This window comes from Caretta caretta, chromosome 2 (genome assembly GCF_965140235.1).
Source record: "Caretta caretta isolate rCarCar2 chromosome 2, rCarCar1.hap1, whole genome shotgun sequence".
Lineage (NCBI taxonomy): Eukaryota > Metazoa > Chordata > Testudines > Cheloniidae > Caretta > Caretta caretta.
In genome coordinates this window covers 238,415,883-238,432,185 of record NC_134207.1, presented here as the reverse complement: position 1 = coordinate 238,432,185, position 16,303 = coordinate 238,415,883, and the positions used below count along the sequence as shown (strand labels likewise).

The following is a 16,303-nucleotide window of genomic DNA, read 5'->3' as shown; positions in this document are numbered from 1 at the left end:
CTCTTATACCACCTTCCCCACTGTGGTCTCAGAGGTGACTATCTGCTATAATAGGGTATTAAAATTAAACTGCAATTCCTTGAATTCTTATTCATCTTGTGTTATATACACATTCAGCACTACATAGACTGCTGACTTTCTTCTTTTTTAGGAGGAGCAGTGTTCAGTTACTCAATAAGTAATGTAATAAAAACAGAAGTTATCATTTACAAATTTTGCATGAACCAGTGTATGCACTGCAAGTTTAATTCGAAGTCACTTAAGCTCACCCACCACCTTGAATTTCCAAAACAAACTTTATTTGGGCACAAGAACAACTAAGATAGTATTAAAAAGGATGTGGAATGGGGGTGGGGGGGAAAGTAGTAGTGTGAGGTGGTGTGGGGGGGGGCTTAATTTGTGTTCATTCTGAAATATTTACACATTGGAAGCAGCATTGATCAGCATCTTTCACCTGCTTGCTTTCACAATGCAAACCTCTGTAGGGGGAATGTTTACATTTGGATGAACTGTCACTAACAGCTGCTTTCAATTGTCACATTTTGTTTCATGACTAGTCAGCCAAATGCCCAGAAATTCCATAAAACAGCCCCTCAAATGTGTCAGGAGAGCACAATACCCCAGTCCCCTAACCCATGGGAATAGGTGTCCTCAAAAAACCACAGCTAGCGCTCCCCAAAAACCGGGTTTTCAGGTGCACAAGGCTAGGGAGGGAGTATGTTATGCCGCTCAGAAATACAAGTAGTTTCTCAGTGACAAAGATTTGATGCAGGTTTCTGAGTGCAAGCTGCAGCCCCAGTGATTCATCCGGTGGCTACAGCCCGCCTTGCTCAGGTCACAGCTCCCGGCAGGGATTTGGGGAGCGGGAGAGGGGCTTTCTCTAGCCTTTGGAGAACACGTTTTACTATCTGTTTTTCACCAAATGCGATACTGACTCATTCTTCCGCCCCCTGCGTTCTCCCGGCACTGAGGGCCGAACCCTACACAGGACTTCGCTAGGCCGCGCCTAGCCGCCGCACCTCTGCCCCGCCGGGCCCCAGAGGGAACCGGGACCCCGCACGCCTCACACATTGCCGCCCCCCTCCCCGGCACTAAGGGGCTTGGGAGGGCAGGGGGCGGGGAAGTGGCAGCACCGCGGCCTGCGTCGGCGGCCGAAGCCTGTGCTGGAGTAGCTCCCGCCCCCCCGTCCGCTCTCTCCCCCGCTCCTCCTCCTGGGCCTAGCGGCCAGCGCTGCAGGTACCTGGTAGGGCTGTGAGTCCCCCCTGCGGTCGTGACAGCTAGAAGAGAGAGAGAGAAAGCGACGTTAGCGAACAACCGTTACCGGCCGCCAAGGGGGGAGGGGGTACCACAAACATGGCGGAGGGGCTGGGGGAGCCCCCCGCGGGGTGGGGGAAGGGAGGAGGGGATTTACCCATCACTGAGTCTCTGCTGTTTCCTCGCATACATTACCATCAATGCCCGGCCTGTGTGTGTGAGTGTGAGGGGACCAGGAGGGGACGGCCACGGCCGGGCCACAGGCGCCGAGGGGGGAGGAGGGGAACGCAGCGCTCCGCCTCACCACCGACCGGGACAGGGAAGGGGGGGGGGAGGGAGGGGGCAGCTCAGGCAGCTCGGCTGGGAGCAGCGCTCACGGGCCCATCTCCTCTCCGCACAGCGAAAGGGGAGACGCCGCAGCTCGGCCCCGCACACTCTGAGACACTGAGAAGCACAGACTCCGCTGCCTCCTCCCCCCGCTGCTCCCACCGCCGCCGCCGCTCCTCCAGCTACATCCGGGAAACTCGGGCGACGCCTTGTTCGGTTAACGTCGGCTGTTTTCGGCTGTTTTCGGCACGCTCCTCCCACTCGGCCCCCTCTGCTCTGGGGCGGCTGTGCCTTCGGGAAGCATCGGCTGTTTCCGCCGAGCCCAACGCCCTCAATCTTCCCCTTCGGACAACATCGGCTATTTCCGCCACCAGCCTTCCGCTTCCCCGTAACGAGCCCCACCAGCCTTCGGAAAACATCGGCTATCGCCGCAGGAAGCTGCTCCGCATTCGGAAGTTCCCGGCTATTTCCGTGACCCTTCACCCCTCGCCCTGCTGCCACTGCCGGTTGGAACGCTCGGAGAAAGCAGCTGTTCGGAGAGCTAGGCTGGCTGATTGGCCAAGCGCCCCTCGCCTCTTGGGTGGGATGGCGAGCTCCTGAGAGGCGTGCTTCGCTCTGCTGCAGACAGCCTGGGGTGAGAGCGCTGGTTACTAGTTAGCGCAGCCCGCTTTCCGGCTGGTGGGGGAGGCTCTTCGGCCAGGTTGGGTACAACAGGGGCAATAGCAAGGGGAGAGGGTCCACCCCAAGCCCGACTGTGAAAGGGAGGCGCGGGGGAGAGGGAGGTAGAAAAGGAACCATCTTGTGTACGTCCTGTCTCCTGGGAGGAAACTCGGGAAGGAGAAGGTTAAAACTGCCCTGTGGGAGGCTTGCTGCTGGCTCCGTGGATGTGTGAGTGTGTCCCATGTGCCGCCCTTGGCGGCGCTTGTTTCTCTCACAGCGGCCCCAGGGGATGTTCAAGTCTTAAGACTCGAAGGCTGGGGCTTTGTTCCTGTCTCTTTTAGGAAAGTGCCTGAGTTGTCACCGCCATAGTTGCTGTGGGAGTTAGGTGGCAATAATAAGAGCCGTCCCTGTGGGGTTTCCCCTCTCAAATTGCCAGACTTTTGGTGGCAGTGCTGTTTGTAGCGTGCCACAGCAGCCACTGCTTGAAGCCCCCGAGCACACTCTCTTTGTCTACACTTAGTAGTAAAAAGATGGAGAGCAGCGAGGGCTGGGGTACATCCCTGGCCCCCTCGCACCTGCAATCAGTGCCCATAGCAAGCATGTTATGTTCATGATATGGCTCTTCTATAGAGACAATAGGCACTGTGAGAGTGCTCTCATCCAGACTGCTCCCTGTAGCTCTCGAGAGCAGAGGCAGGCAGCTAGCTTGCACGTTACAAAATATATTCATTGAATCTGAAAAGCTAAGTCTCCTTCTCACCCATGTCCACGTGCGTTTGAAAATAGAGCTTTGAATTGAGTCACTATAGGCAGATCTGGGAAGTACTGAGTGGAGGTGGTACTTGTGGTTCAGTACAGTATCAGAGAAAATATCTTTTTTTTTTATTCTTGACTTTGAGTGAATATTCCTGGTGACAATGAAGTGAGCTGTAGCTCACGAAAGCTTATGCTCAAATAAATTGGTTAGTCTCTAAGGTGCCACAAGTACTCCTTTTCTTTTCACTAAATTTCTGTCCTCCATAGAAAAGACCATATTTGTATATTACAGGGTTATATTTGTGACCAAGCACTGATATTTTGAATCCAAAAGGAGTTGGGTTTTTTCCAGGAAAGTCATGAACGTCTGATAGTAGGAAGCTACAGTGAAAATTGTTTTGAGACAATTTTGCTGTAATGAAGGGTTGGACTTCATTATCTGTAAAAATTCAGTAACTATCAGAAGAACCTCACTAAAGCACTCAGTAAATAAATGGAAATTCTGGAACCTTGAATTTAGGCCCTGATCCCTCGACAGAAAGAGGGTGGGAACTCCACAGAAGTTGTATCCTTGGGTATGTTAAATTTAAGTCTGGGGAGGTTTAGGTTTGGGTTTTTTTAAAAGCAGAATGTTGTTCTACCATTGCTGTACCCCTGCTGGTTTGTTAGTGGAGGGTTGTTCACAAAAGCCCAGCTGCAGCCTTTTTTGTTTTGTTTTTCCTTTTTAAATGAAAGTGCTGAAGGATGTCGCTGAGAGAGGACACTGAAAGTGGTGGCAGAGTCCATTAAGAGGGTGGAGCCTGGATGATGACTCAGCAGGGAGCTGTTCTGCAGGGTTACAATAATGAGCTGGTGAAATGCGTTGAAGACTTATGCATGCAAAGGGAAGAACTGAACAAGCAGATCCAGCAAGCGGAAGTGGAAAAAAATAAACTCCAGCATGAAATTCGAATCCTGTCTAAGCAACTGGAGAGTGTCTGTGAAAACTTGGCCCAGAAGACAGCCTCACGGAACGAGCTTGATAAAATCCTTGCTGAAACTGAAACTGCTTATATGAAGATTTTGGATAGTTCTAGAATGCTGCTAAATGTCCTGAAGAAGGAAGTGGGGAATTTAAACAAAGCTGCGGAGCTGAAAAGCCACGTGACCTGAAACAGCCAAATGCTCGGACTCTAACACAATTACAATTCCTCTTGTTCAGAAATGAGGTTAGCCACAGAACCCTGTGATGAGCATATATCTGAGAAAGAGTTCTACCTTAACTTTTGTATATGTTTTTAGCACATTTAAAATAATGGAAAATAATGTACAATACAGATAAATAAAGGTGCTGTTTTGCTAAAAATGTCTATATAATTAGCTAAACAAACCATCACATGTGAAGAATTACATAGACTTTGCAGATAGATTCGAGGAAAATAGAGGTCTAATTTTGGACCAACCAACTTTGACATGATGCCTCTTTTAATAACTGTAAAGGAAGGTCAGCAAGGAAAGGATTCTCTTGATTTACCACTCAAGCCCTGAATGTTTCCTGAATGTTTCAATCTGATTTATTAGTACTCCTTAAATCTGAGAGGAAAGAGCACTTTTGTCTCTTTTAAGTCATTCCTGTAGCAATGACAAGAATACACATTTATGACTTCTGTGAGAAATCCTATCCAGTTAATCCAATCCAGTTCCCTCTTACTTAGGGAACATTGCCACTGCGGCCTTGGAAGAAGGAATGGTGTAAAACAAGTGGGCAGGTGGTAGATTCTGAACATGGACAAAATACTTCTGACTCCTTTTGGCTGAGTCAAGATGATGATGATTAATTGTTTTAGCTGTTACTGGCCAAATAGAAATCTGCTAATGGTTTCCTCTTTGAGGGGCCTGTTCTCTATCTGAAATGTGCCCATAACTCAATCTCAATATTATTTATTTTTATAAAGATGGCATCCAGAGACTGAGTAGTTTCGTGTTGCTTTCAGGCCCACCTAAACCCCATTTACAATAAATGGAACAGGAAGGCTTACGTCAAAATATGTTAAAAGAATTAAATGAAAAAAAGACATACCATTTAAATAGTGCTCTCTCCGAAAATTGAATGTCCAAAATTCAAGTTGACCATGTCCTTTTAAAGTGCATGGCAACTATAAACTTGCATACTGGGAAAGAATAGATCCCTTCGTTTTTATACTAGATGGCTATGTGTGGTATTCTAACTCACGACCATAGATTACACAATTTTTATGTATAAGGATTTCTGCATCCCTTATCGCTGTAGTATCTTTATACAAATTGTTTCACTGACCATTTTTTGCATAACTTTGTCAAAGTTGTTTGCCTACTGGGGTCATCATAGCTGAGGGCAAAAGACAGAACTGCCTGAAGACTTTATTTTGTATTCCCTTATGTAAAACTTCTATTACTCATGTGTTACAGACTCAAAAGACTTGTGAAGAATATTGAAGAATATGGTGGGGGAGTTTTATATACACACTAGAAGAAGAAAATAATATTAGAGATGGCTTTCTAGCTGTGAGGCTTACTTTTGCAAGTGATTAAAAACAACCTAGTTTGGAGGGGGAGGGAAGAGAACATGGCAGAAATCTCAATTCTAATCCTGTTTTATATTCCTAGTATGTGCTAAACTTTTTTTTTTTTTTAATATTGCCTGCAAACTAACATACTGTAGCACTAGCTTTGCTCTTAGATGTGCATGGCAGTAAAATCTTGCATGGTGCCAAGTATCAGAGGGGTAGCCGTGTTAGTCTGTATCCACAAAAACAACGATGCAGAAGTAGGGGGTTTTAACCATAAAAGCTTATGCCCAAATAAATCCGTTAGTCTTTAAGGTGCCACCGGACTCCTCGTTGTTTTTTCAGTAAAATCTTTGTTTCCTACTGATTCGATAAATTTAAAGGACTGCAGTTGTACTCTGACTTGTCAGGCAGCAAAATACGAATCATGAATCCCTCAAGTGCAAGAGCAAAGGGTGTGTTGGTGCAAACTGTCTCTGGTTAGATTAGTCTATATTCCGGTTTATAAAACAAAGTTTATATCCGCCTGATTCCCCTGTGTGCAATGCTGCATTTATAAAAAAAAAAATCTTGTTGGGAAAGAATGACTAAGCTAATCAACAATTTGTTCACATACTGTTTCCGCTAGCCTCACTTGAATAACACAGGAGTTGGCAAAACTAGTCAATATCAGGGGCACAGCTATTGTTGTAGTACTATAACACTAATGAGGTAAAAATCCTGCTTCCTTGTTTTTACTTTAATTTACTTCACAAATGACTGCAAATATTTTTGACGGAGTTTGAGCTTCTGTCTGTCCATCTCGATGTTTGGTCTGCTTACCATATCTGATCTTGCTCATTACTTGATCGCCATGTCATGCTTGTTATTTACATCACAATCTTAGATTTTTCTGAGACTCCAGATCAGCACAGACACTCCACAGACACAGCACAGACTCCAGATCAGCACAGCAAAGACTTCTGCCCCAGAGTTGCATGTATTTGTTCTTCTTCATATTAGTAGACATTATTTAGTTGGAGTGGGACTTAGAGAATTTTAAGTGAAAAAGAACCTGTATCATGAAAGTTCTGGTTACAGAGAACTCAAATGGCAGTTTCATACCTCTTGTGTTCTCCATGTCATTTGGACGGAGTGGTCGAGGGGCAATTTGTCAATAAGATAACTATATCATATGCCATAAGCAGTGTCTCCGATTACTATGTTTAAGCAATTAAAACTTTAGTCTACCTTTACAGCTTATGTACAACTTTGGCTACTACAGACACAGATGAAGTATTTGTGCTGATACATTGTTTTTTTTAATGTTGTGCAAATACCCCTGTTTTCCAGTATCTCAACACAATGGGACTCCAACTTAACTTTAAGTTGTCACATGCTGTTAACTGAAACTCCACTGAAATTAGTGGAAAGTTCCAATGCACAAATGGAGGGCAGCGTGTGACTTTCTGTCTGCTCTGTTGGAGTGTTTTTGCCTCTTAATAGTGCATATCAGTGCATTTTGGTGAGATGTCAAAACCTTTTTATGTATAACTTTTCTGTGTGAATTTTCAAGGCTTTGAGATACGCTAGAATCCTAACATGCTTGACTCTTCTTAAGTGGCTGCAGTCTGATTACAATAGGAGTGTGGAACGTTCAGGAAACAGGCTACATCCTAACAAATTCAGATGTTAAAACAATTGCATTCTACGCAGTGGATTCTGCTATTTTAGGTGTCCAGTATTCCTTAGATGGGTTTATCTGTTATCCCTGTGTGTGTTTAAAAAGTCAGTGTGTAGTCTTAACTGTTCACTGCATATCATCTATATATTGACAGGCTTTTTAAAGTCCTGCTATCAGAGGCACACTGGGGATGTTAAAACAGGCTGATCAAAGTGGGAGAGAGGAAGTGGGGAATTATAAAGGTGCTGAATGTAGAAAGATGAGGTTCATCTTGAATACTGCATGCAGATGTGGTCGCCCCATCTCAAAAAAGATATATTAGAATGGGAAAAATGTTCAGAAAATGGCCCCAAAAATTATTAGGGATATGGAACAGCTTCCATATGAGGAGAGGTTAATAAGATTTGGACTTTTCAGCTTGGAAAAGAGATGACTAAGAGGGAATATGATAGGGGTCTACAAAATCATGACTGGTGTGGAGAAAGTAAATAAGGAAGAGTTATTTACTCATAACACAAGAACTAGGGGGTCGCCAAATGAAATTAATAGGCAGCAGGTTTTAAAAAACAAAAAAGTATTTTTTCACACAACGCACAATCAACCTATGGAACTCTTTGCCAGAGGATGTTGTGAAGGCCAAGACTATAACAGGGTTCAAAAAAGAACTAGATAAGTTCATAGAAGATAGGTCCATCAATGGCTATTAGCCAGGATGGGCAGGGATGGTCTCCCTAGCTTCTGTTTGCCAGAAGCTGGGAATGGGCGACAGGGGATGGATAACTTGATGATTACCTATTCTGCTCATTCCCTCTGAGGCACCTGGCATTGACCACTGTTGGAGGACAGAATACTGGGCTAGATGATCCTTGGTCTGACCCAGTATGGCTATTCTTACATTATTAATAAATGTTCACTATTCAGATGTCCCAAAGGTCAGAAAGCTCAGCACGGTCTTGTCAATATTTATGGCAGATTCTTCCCTCAGATTGACTGTTCATGCTCCCGCTGAGGCTTAAGCCACTTTTCCCTGCCTGTAACTAGGAATGAGTCCTGTCATTATGTGCTGTCATTGACATCTGACGAGCAACTTTTCCTTTCTTACACTAGGAATAAGATAAAAGCATGTAACCCTTGCTGAAATGTGGGTGTATCACAGATTTGAATCACCTCTGACCTGTCTTTATTTAAATTGAAAAATCATCCATTTTTCTCCATTGAGTAGTTTTGATGAGAGGTAAATGGGCACAGGGAACACAACCTACTAACACCTTGGCTATTAATATAACATGTGGGGCTGTCAAGATATTAAAAAAATCTTGATTAATCGCACTGTTAATAATAGAATACCATTTATTTAAATATTTTTGGATGTTTTCTACATTTTCAAATATATTGATTTCAATTGCAACACAGAATATAAAGTGTACAGTGCTCACTTTATATTTATTTTTATTACAAATATTTGCACTGTAAAAAACAAAAGAAACAGTATTTTTCAATTCACCTAATACAAATAGTGTAGTGCAATCTCTTTATCACGAAAGTGTAATTTACAAACTCACAAAAAAACTGCATTCAAAAATAAAACAAGGTAAATCTTTAGAGCCTACAAGTCCACTCAGTACTATTTCAGCCATACAAGTTTGTTCACATTTGCAGGAGATAATGCTGCCCACCTGTTTACAATGTCACCTGAAAGTGAAAACAGGCATTCCCATGGCATTGTTGTAGCCAGCGTCGCAAGATATTTACATGCCAGATGCGCTATATCGTATGTCCCTTCATGCTTCAACCACCATTGCATAGGACATGCGTCCATGCTGATGACAGGTGTGATGTTATTGACATGAACTGTGACTGTATAGATCGTTGTTGCAACCAAGGTCCTAGAGTTTCACCAACTCTTGTACAAAGGAGGTCACGTAAGGTGTCTACAGAAAAGTTGTAATTTTCTGATTATGATTATGCTGTCTGTATATGTGTATCATTTTTGTATTTGAAGTTATGAATATTGGCTATGTACTTGTATCTCAATGTGTTTGATACTAAGTAGCCTTAGTGAAGCATTTGGTCAGTTTCTTGAGAAAGGACTCATCTGAGTAAGTGCCCAATCAAGAAATAGTTAACTAACAATGGACTTTGAGAGACGCCAATCCACATCTGAGCTTTTCTGGGAATGTTAAAACTAACATGTAAACAATGGTGTTGGCCTGCAAAAAGCTGAATCATTCAAGGACATGTGACTTGCCCAGGTGGCTACAAACTCCATCTTGTTGCTGTGACTTTGCACAGAAGAACAGAGGGGTTTCCGCCCACAAGAGATTGGAGAGGCTTGCAGGGCCTTTTATATTCATTTCGTTGTCAGCAGGCTTAAGAGATGGCCTCTCCACCCCAAAGAGATGCCTGAAAGAAACTGGAACAAAGGACAGTAACTACTGGGGTGTGAGTGATTGCTGGACCCAGACTAGGAAGGAGTCCACTCTGTGAAAAAAGCTTATTGGAACATCTCTAGGGGTAAGATTTCATCTGTTATCAGTTTCTTAATGTATTAGGCTTAAACTTGCATATTTTATTTTGCTTGGTAATTTACTTTTTTCTGTCTGTTATTACTTGGAACCACTTAAATCCTACTTTTTATACTTAATAAAATCACTTTTTGCTTATTAATTAACCCAGCTTAAGTAATTAATACCTAGGGGAGCAAATAGCTGTGCATATCTCTTGTTGTAGAGGGCAAACAATTTATGAGTTTACCCTGTATAAGCTTTATACAGAGTAAAACAGGTTCATATGGGGTTTGGATGTCTGGGTGCTAGAGACAGAAGCACTTGCTAAGCTGTTCTCAGTTAAGTCTGCAGCTTTGGGGGCATGGGTCAGACTCTGGGTCTGTGTTGCAGCAGATTAGTATATCTGGCTCAACAAGGCAGGGTTCTGAAGTCCCAAGCTGGCAGGGAAGACAGGCTCAAAGATAGTCTCAGCACTTCAGGTGACAATCCTAAGGGGTCTCTGTGACCCAACCCATCACAATGGGTTCTGTTTGATAATGATCCAAAGCAGTGTGGACCAATGCACGTTCATTTTCATCATCTGTGTCAGATGCTACCAGCAGAAGGTTGATTTTCTATTTTAATGGTTTGGGTTCTGTGGTTTCTGCTTTGGAGTGTTGCTCTTTTAAGACTTCTGAAAGCATGCTCTACATCTCGTCCCTCTCAGATTTTGGACAGCACTTCAGATTCTTAACCCTTGGGTCAAGTGCTGTAGCTATTTTTAGAAATCTCACAGTGGTACCTTCTTTGCGTTTTGTGAAAACTGCTGTGAAAGTGTTCTTAAAACGAACAACATGTGCTGGGTCATCATCCGAGACTATTAGAACATGAAATATATGGCAGAATGTAGGAAAAACAGGAGACTTACAATTCTCCCCCAAGGAGTTCAGTCACAAATTTAATTAACACATTATTTTTTTAACGGGCATTGTCAGCATGGGAGCATGTGCTCTGGAATGGTGGCTGAAGCATGAAGGGGCATACGAATGTTTAGCAAATCTGGCTCATAAATACCTTGCAACTCCGGTTACAAAAGTGCCATGCGAACGCCTGTTCTCACTTTCAGGTGACTTAAGTAAGAAGCAGGAGGCAGTATCTCCCGTAAATGTAAACAAACTTGTTTGTCTGAGCAATTGGCTGAACAAGAAGTAGGACTGAGTGGACTTGTAGGCTCTAAAGTTTTACATTGTTTTGTTTTTGAGTGCAGTTATGTCAAAAAAAATCCACATTTGTTAGTTACACTTTCATGACAGAGATTGCACTACAGTACTTGTATGAGGTGAATTGAAAAATACTATTTCTTTTGTTTACAAATATTGTCACTGTAAAAATGATGGTCAAAAAATAATATAACATGAGCAGTGTACACTTTGTATTCTGTGATGTAATAGAAATCAATATATTTGACATCCAAAAATATTTAATATATTTCAATTGGTATTCTATTGTTTAACAGTGCAATTAATCGTGATTAATTTTTTGGGGTTAATCACGTGAGTTAACTGCAATTAATCGACAGCCCTAATGCTTAGTTAACAAAACATAGAGATTCAAGTAATAGCACAAAGTATTGTAAATAAAAGGTTATCTAGAAAATCATAACACGTTCTAGAGTTCAGGATTAATTAACTAGATGCTTTCATGTCTTGTATTCTCTCCAAAAATCATTGCAATGCTCCACAGCAAGGTCATGAGACAAGTCCACTGTCAGCTTGCCTCCTTGGTGAAAGACCCAGTATGGATCTTTGCTCCCCAAGATACACCAGAATAATCCGTCGTCTTTATTCATAAACAGGATCCCACTCCCCTGCTGTTTGTTTCAGCTTGCAGATTTTGCAGTCTCTTACTTTGCCTGTGACTCATTGCGCAAATAGGCATACACTGTGAGACAGGGACACAGGTGTCTGTTACCTCCATCCTGAAAGGAACATTTGTGAGGTGTGTCACGTCCTGGTGACGTGCCTTAACTCCAAGACCTTAAGAACATAATTTTTAACATATATACTGTAATAAATTGAGACCTAACTGGAAGACAGGTAGTTGACAGAATGTGTCAGTTAACTGAGCAGAAGTTTACCTGAAGGGCTAATTGAAGGAGAAGCAACCCCAACAGGTGGGATGATATGAATGATAGGAAATAAGCTCTGGACAGGGGAAGTCCAAAGGAAGGCAGAGGGCTAACTGCTGTTCTGTTCCCTTTCCTAGAAGCAAGTGGGGAAGCTGGCTATGGACTGTGAATACTACTACAAGCTGTGGCCTGCTGAAAGAATATAATTGTAAGCAGAGTCAGGATGAGCTCCACCCTGACATCTGGTGGTGCGGTGTGGCAAGTTGTAGAAAAGAACTTCAGGGGCTGATCTCATTTGCATAGACACACCCACCCAGCCTAGAATGAGCCCATAGCTGCCCAAATGGTCACTTTGGCTGCTGTGGGATCCCCAGTGTCTCTGTTATTGGGGAGGAAGAATAAATTGTTATTATCCTGATTATGGGAATCAAGGACAGTGAAACTATACTTGGCCTTTTGTTATGATGGAGGGACTTGCCATCTACTAAGTAGCACTCGCTAGGCAAGGGACATGGGTTCCAAAACTGTGAATTGAGAGAGACTGGAGACAGGTATTAGTACCTGGTGGTGTGGGCCCCTTTGTGAGGGCCGGAAACATCAGTTGTACCTCCATCTCTCTCCACTGTGGGATATCAGAGCTAATTTTGGGTCTATTAGGAGTTTAGCTACAGGTCCTGAGCTGAATTCACTTTGGCCTTATGATGCACCAGCACTGAGGCTTCCACGACTACAAGCTGAAATTACTAAAGGGCTAAAATTACTAAGAGCTGAAATCACTGAGCACTGTGTTAAGTAGTGGGGAGCCTGAAGATCTATTGCAGAGCAGAGCAAAGCAGTTCATGGGATGGCTGGAGAGGCTCACAGACCGGCTGGTGGAACAGTTTGTGGGATGGCGGAAGCTGCTTGCGGAGCAGTTTGTGGGACGGCTGGTGGAGCAGAGTGAAGCCCTATGGAGCTGCGGGGCAGTCCGCTTCAGATCATGTAAGGTGCCCCTTACCTCTTCTCTTCCCCCCCCCCCCCACACACACACACATTTTCACCCAGACTGGGGAGTAACACTCTGCAGATGAACTCTTGAACTCTGGGGCTGGACTTTTGGGTTGTTGGACTTTGGGTGATTTTTGGGTTGCTGGACTCAAGAGATGTTTGGGTTTGTTGGACTCAAGAACCCGAGGGAAAGGAAATGGCCCAATTTGCTGGGGTGGGTCTTTGCTCATGGTTTGGTTGATGAACCCTGGTTGTGGTGGTCTCCCAATTTAATGCTGATGTCATTTACCTCATGTTATTAAAGATTCTCTGCTACACCAAGACTCTATGCTTGCGAGAGGGGAAGTATTGCCTCTTTGAGGCGCCCAGGGGTGTGTGTAAGATTTTCCCAGGTCACTGGGTGGGGGCTCGAGACAATTTTGCATTTGCTTTGATGAGAGGAAACCCCTGTGTACTGAACCCAGCCCTCGCTGCTATCAACTTGGCCTGGCAGAAGGGTTACATAATAAAGCACAGTGGTGCTGAAGGAGACATGGAATGGTTGTGGCCTGTGGTTAGGGTCTAAAAGGACTCTCCAGAGGACACCCCCATGACAGATGCATGACTCCTTAAATATTATCTGTGCATACATTTTGCGCTGATTATAATGACTAATGGGCTACTGGCTCTTGGTAGACCCCTCAGATGCCACACTTTGGTGAACGATTTTGCATATAAACAACGAGGAGTCTGGTGGCACCTTAAAGACTAACATTTATTTGAGCATAAGCTTTCGTGGGTAAAAAACCCACTTCTTCAGATGCATGGAGTGAAAATTATAGATACAGGCATAAATATATAAATTTATGCCTGTATCTGTAATTTTCACTCCATGCATCTGAAGAAGTGGTTTTTTTACCCATGAAAACTTATGCCCAAATAAATCTGTTATTCTTTAGGTGCCACCAGACTGCTTGTTGTTTTTGTGGATACAGACTAACACGGCTACCCCTCTGATATTTTGCATATAGCCATCCCTGGGGATCCCTGTAAAACCCTACATACGCCCTGTGCCCTCTGCCAGTTGGCAGGAAGGGATCTGTGGGTCATGATAGCTAGCACTGGTAACAATAATGGTGAAGATATGGCAGCATAGGCTTCAGTGCTGTCTAGCCACCCAATTCGTCTGCTGTACAAGCCCCCCAGGGATGCTGTCTATGCACTCAGTTTGTTAGCAGGGTCTGTACCATTGCATCTTCATTGCTATTGTTACCCATGCTGGCTAGATTAAGCTAGACAGACATGCTTAACCACACCACAATTATTTAATTTTGCAGGGCAGATGTACCCTCAGAGACCAGAAGGGGGAAATGGGTGCAGCAAGCCTCATAACTGTGACCGTGTGCTTCAAAATATTTGTTTTATCAGGATATAATCCAACCTCCTACAGCCTATGGTAAGGAGGAGACTTCCCTGATGGTAGTTTGTTATAGAAGAGTCTGTTATGGAATTTCCCCCCACCTTTTCCTGGAGCATTTGGTACTAGCCGCTGTTAGAGAAGACTGGACTAAAATGGACTATTGTCTGATGTGACATGGCAGTTCTTGTGCTCCTATTTAAAACTAAGGAGTGAAACTAAGGGGGGGAGGGATAGCTCAGTTGGGGGGGAGGGATAGCTCAGTGGTTTGAGCATTGGCCTGCTAAACCCAGGGTTGTGAGTTCAATCCTTGAGGGGGCCATTTAGGGAACTGGGGCAAAAAAAAAACGGGGATTGGTCCTGCTTTGAGCAGGGGGTTGGACTAGATGACCTCCTGAGGTCCCTTCCAACCCTGATATTCTATGATTCTATGATTTAAAAATTGCTATACTGCCTGTTAAGATAATCTGTTCCCTTGGTTCAGGAGAGGAGGAGATGAGGGATATTGTAAGGGCTGAACCTTATTTAGTAAATGTTTTGAGACCCATTTGTTAACCAAGAAAAGTCTTTAAGGATTGTAGGTTATTTGGTAGCCCACCGCTTCAGTTAAAGGACAAGCCTAATAAGAGTCCATTGGTCACAGCAAAGGCTCCTAAGAGTGTACTTTTTCCCCCCCTCTAAGCTTTCTAAAGTGCAAAAAGTTTCCTCGCTAGAAGATAACACAAGTCACTACTGAGTGAGGACTATGGTTCATCTCTTCTGAGGCTGTGGAAATAAATATTTTATTTCAGCAATGCACAAGATAGAGAGGTGAGACATAGGCGCCGACTTCCCCTCTTTTCCATGGGTGCTCACCCTGCCCCCACTCCACCCCTTCCATGAGGCCCTGCCCTCATTCCAACCCCTTCCCCAAAGTCCCCGCACCAACTCCACCCCCTCCCTGCCCCTATTCTAACTCCTTCACCAAATCCCGGCCCCTCCTCCTCCCCTGAGTGCGCCACATTCCCGCTACTCACCCCACCCACCCAAGCATACAAACAGCTGTTTGGCAGAAGCCGGGTGAGAAACGCTGGGAGGTAGGCGGAGGAGCGGGGACGTGGCATGCTCAGCCCTGGAGCACCATGGAGTCAGCGCCCATGAGGTGACTCATCAAAGAGGGGGAAGAGATGCTGGGTTCTGTCTTAGCCTGTGAATCTAACGACATGGGATTATTTCCTAGTAATTGTCTCATTCTGGTGCAAATGCAGCTTTTTCTAGAAAGCTGTTGAAAATATCTTTGCTAATGGGATAGAATTTGTTCTGTGTTGCCTAAATTGTTGGAATGACACTAATATTAGCTGTAGAAGAATAGGGACACTCAGAGGAGCCCATTCCTGCTGGGCTCTTTGCCTGTGGCTAAACAGAAATGTTCCCCGCTGTTAGCCACGGGGAGGGTTGAGGGGGTAGTTACGCGGTGGGGGGAGGCAAAATGCGACCTTGTAACGAAAGCACATGTGCTATGTATGTAATGTTAACAGCAAGGTTTACCCTGAAAGAGTGTAGCCACTGTTTTATAAAATGTGTCTTTTTAAATACCGCTGTCCCTTTTTTTTTCTCCACCAGCTGCATGTGTTTCAATGATCACAGGATCTTCTCCTTCCCAGAGGCTAGTGAAGATTAGAAAGAAAAAAAAAAACGCACTCGTGATGAAATGTTCTCTGAGCTCATGCTGTCCTCCCACACTGACAGAGCACAGACGAATGCGTGGAGGCAAATAATGTCAGAGTGCAGGAAAGCACAAAATGACCGGGAGGAGAGGTGGCGGGCTGAAGACAGGGCTGAAGCTCAAATGTGGCGGCAGCGTGATGAGAGGAGGCAGGATTCAATGCTGAGGCTGCTGGAGGATCAAACCAGTATGCTCCAGTGTATGGTTGAGCTGCAGCAAAGGCAGCTGGAGCACAGACTGCCACTACAGCCTCTGTGTAACCAACTGACCTCCTCCCCAAGTTCCGTAGCCTCCACACCCAGACGCCCAAGAACGCGGCGGGGGGGCCACCGGCCAACCAGCCACTCCGCCACAGAGGATTGCCCAAAAAAAAGAAGGCTGTCATTCAATAAATTTTAAAGTTGTAAACTTTTAAA

The 16,303-nt window shown here is 44.4% G+C and overlaps 1 protein-coding gene and 1 long non-coding RNA gene across 3 annotated transcripts in view; one reads left to right on the top strand and one right to left on the bottom strand.

Moving 5' to 3' along the window:
• The window catches only part of WAC (WW domain containing adaptor with coiled-coil), a 118,391-nt gene extending 116,670 nt beyond the window's left edge, over positions 1 to 1,721 (bottom strand). The window contains exons 1-2 of one of the 2 annotated variants that reach the window (XM_075125952.1): positions 1,412 to 1,721; positions 1,241 to 1,277 (exon numbers count right to left, since the gene is read on the bottom strand). In XM_075125952.1, coding sequence (XP_074982053.1) covers positions 1,241 to 1,277; positions 1,412 to 1,452 — 78 coding nt within the window. In that variant the 5' untranslated portion in view covers positions 1,453 to 1,721. The remainder of the gene's footprint in view (positions 1 to 1,240; positions 1,278 to 1,411) is intronic. The other variant, XM_048837780.2, reaches the window with a different exon arrangement.
• A 132-nt stretch (positions 1,722 to 1,853) lies between these two features.
• On the top strand, positions 1,854 to 16,303 carry LOC125631314 (uncharacterized). The gene is made up of 3 exons (XR_007354919.2): positions 1,854 to 2,215; positions 14,103 to 14,221; positions 15,785 to 16,303. It is a non-coding gene; the product is annotated as an uncharacterized LOC125631314 (long non-coding RNA).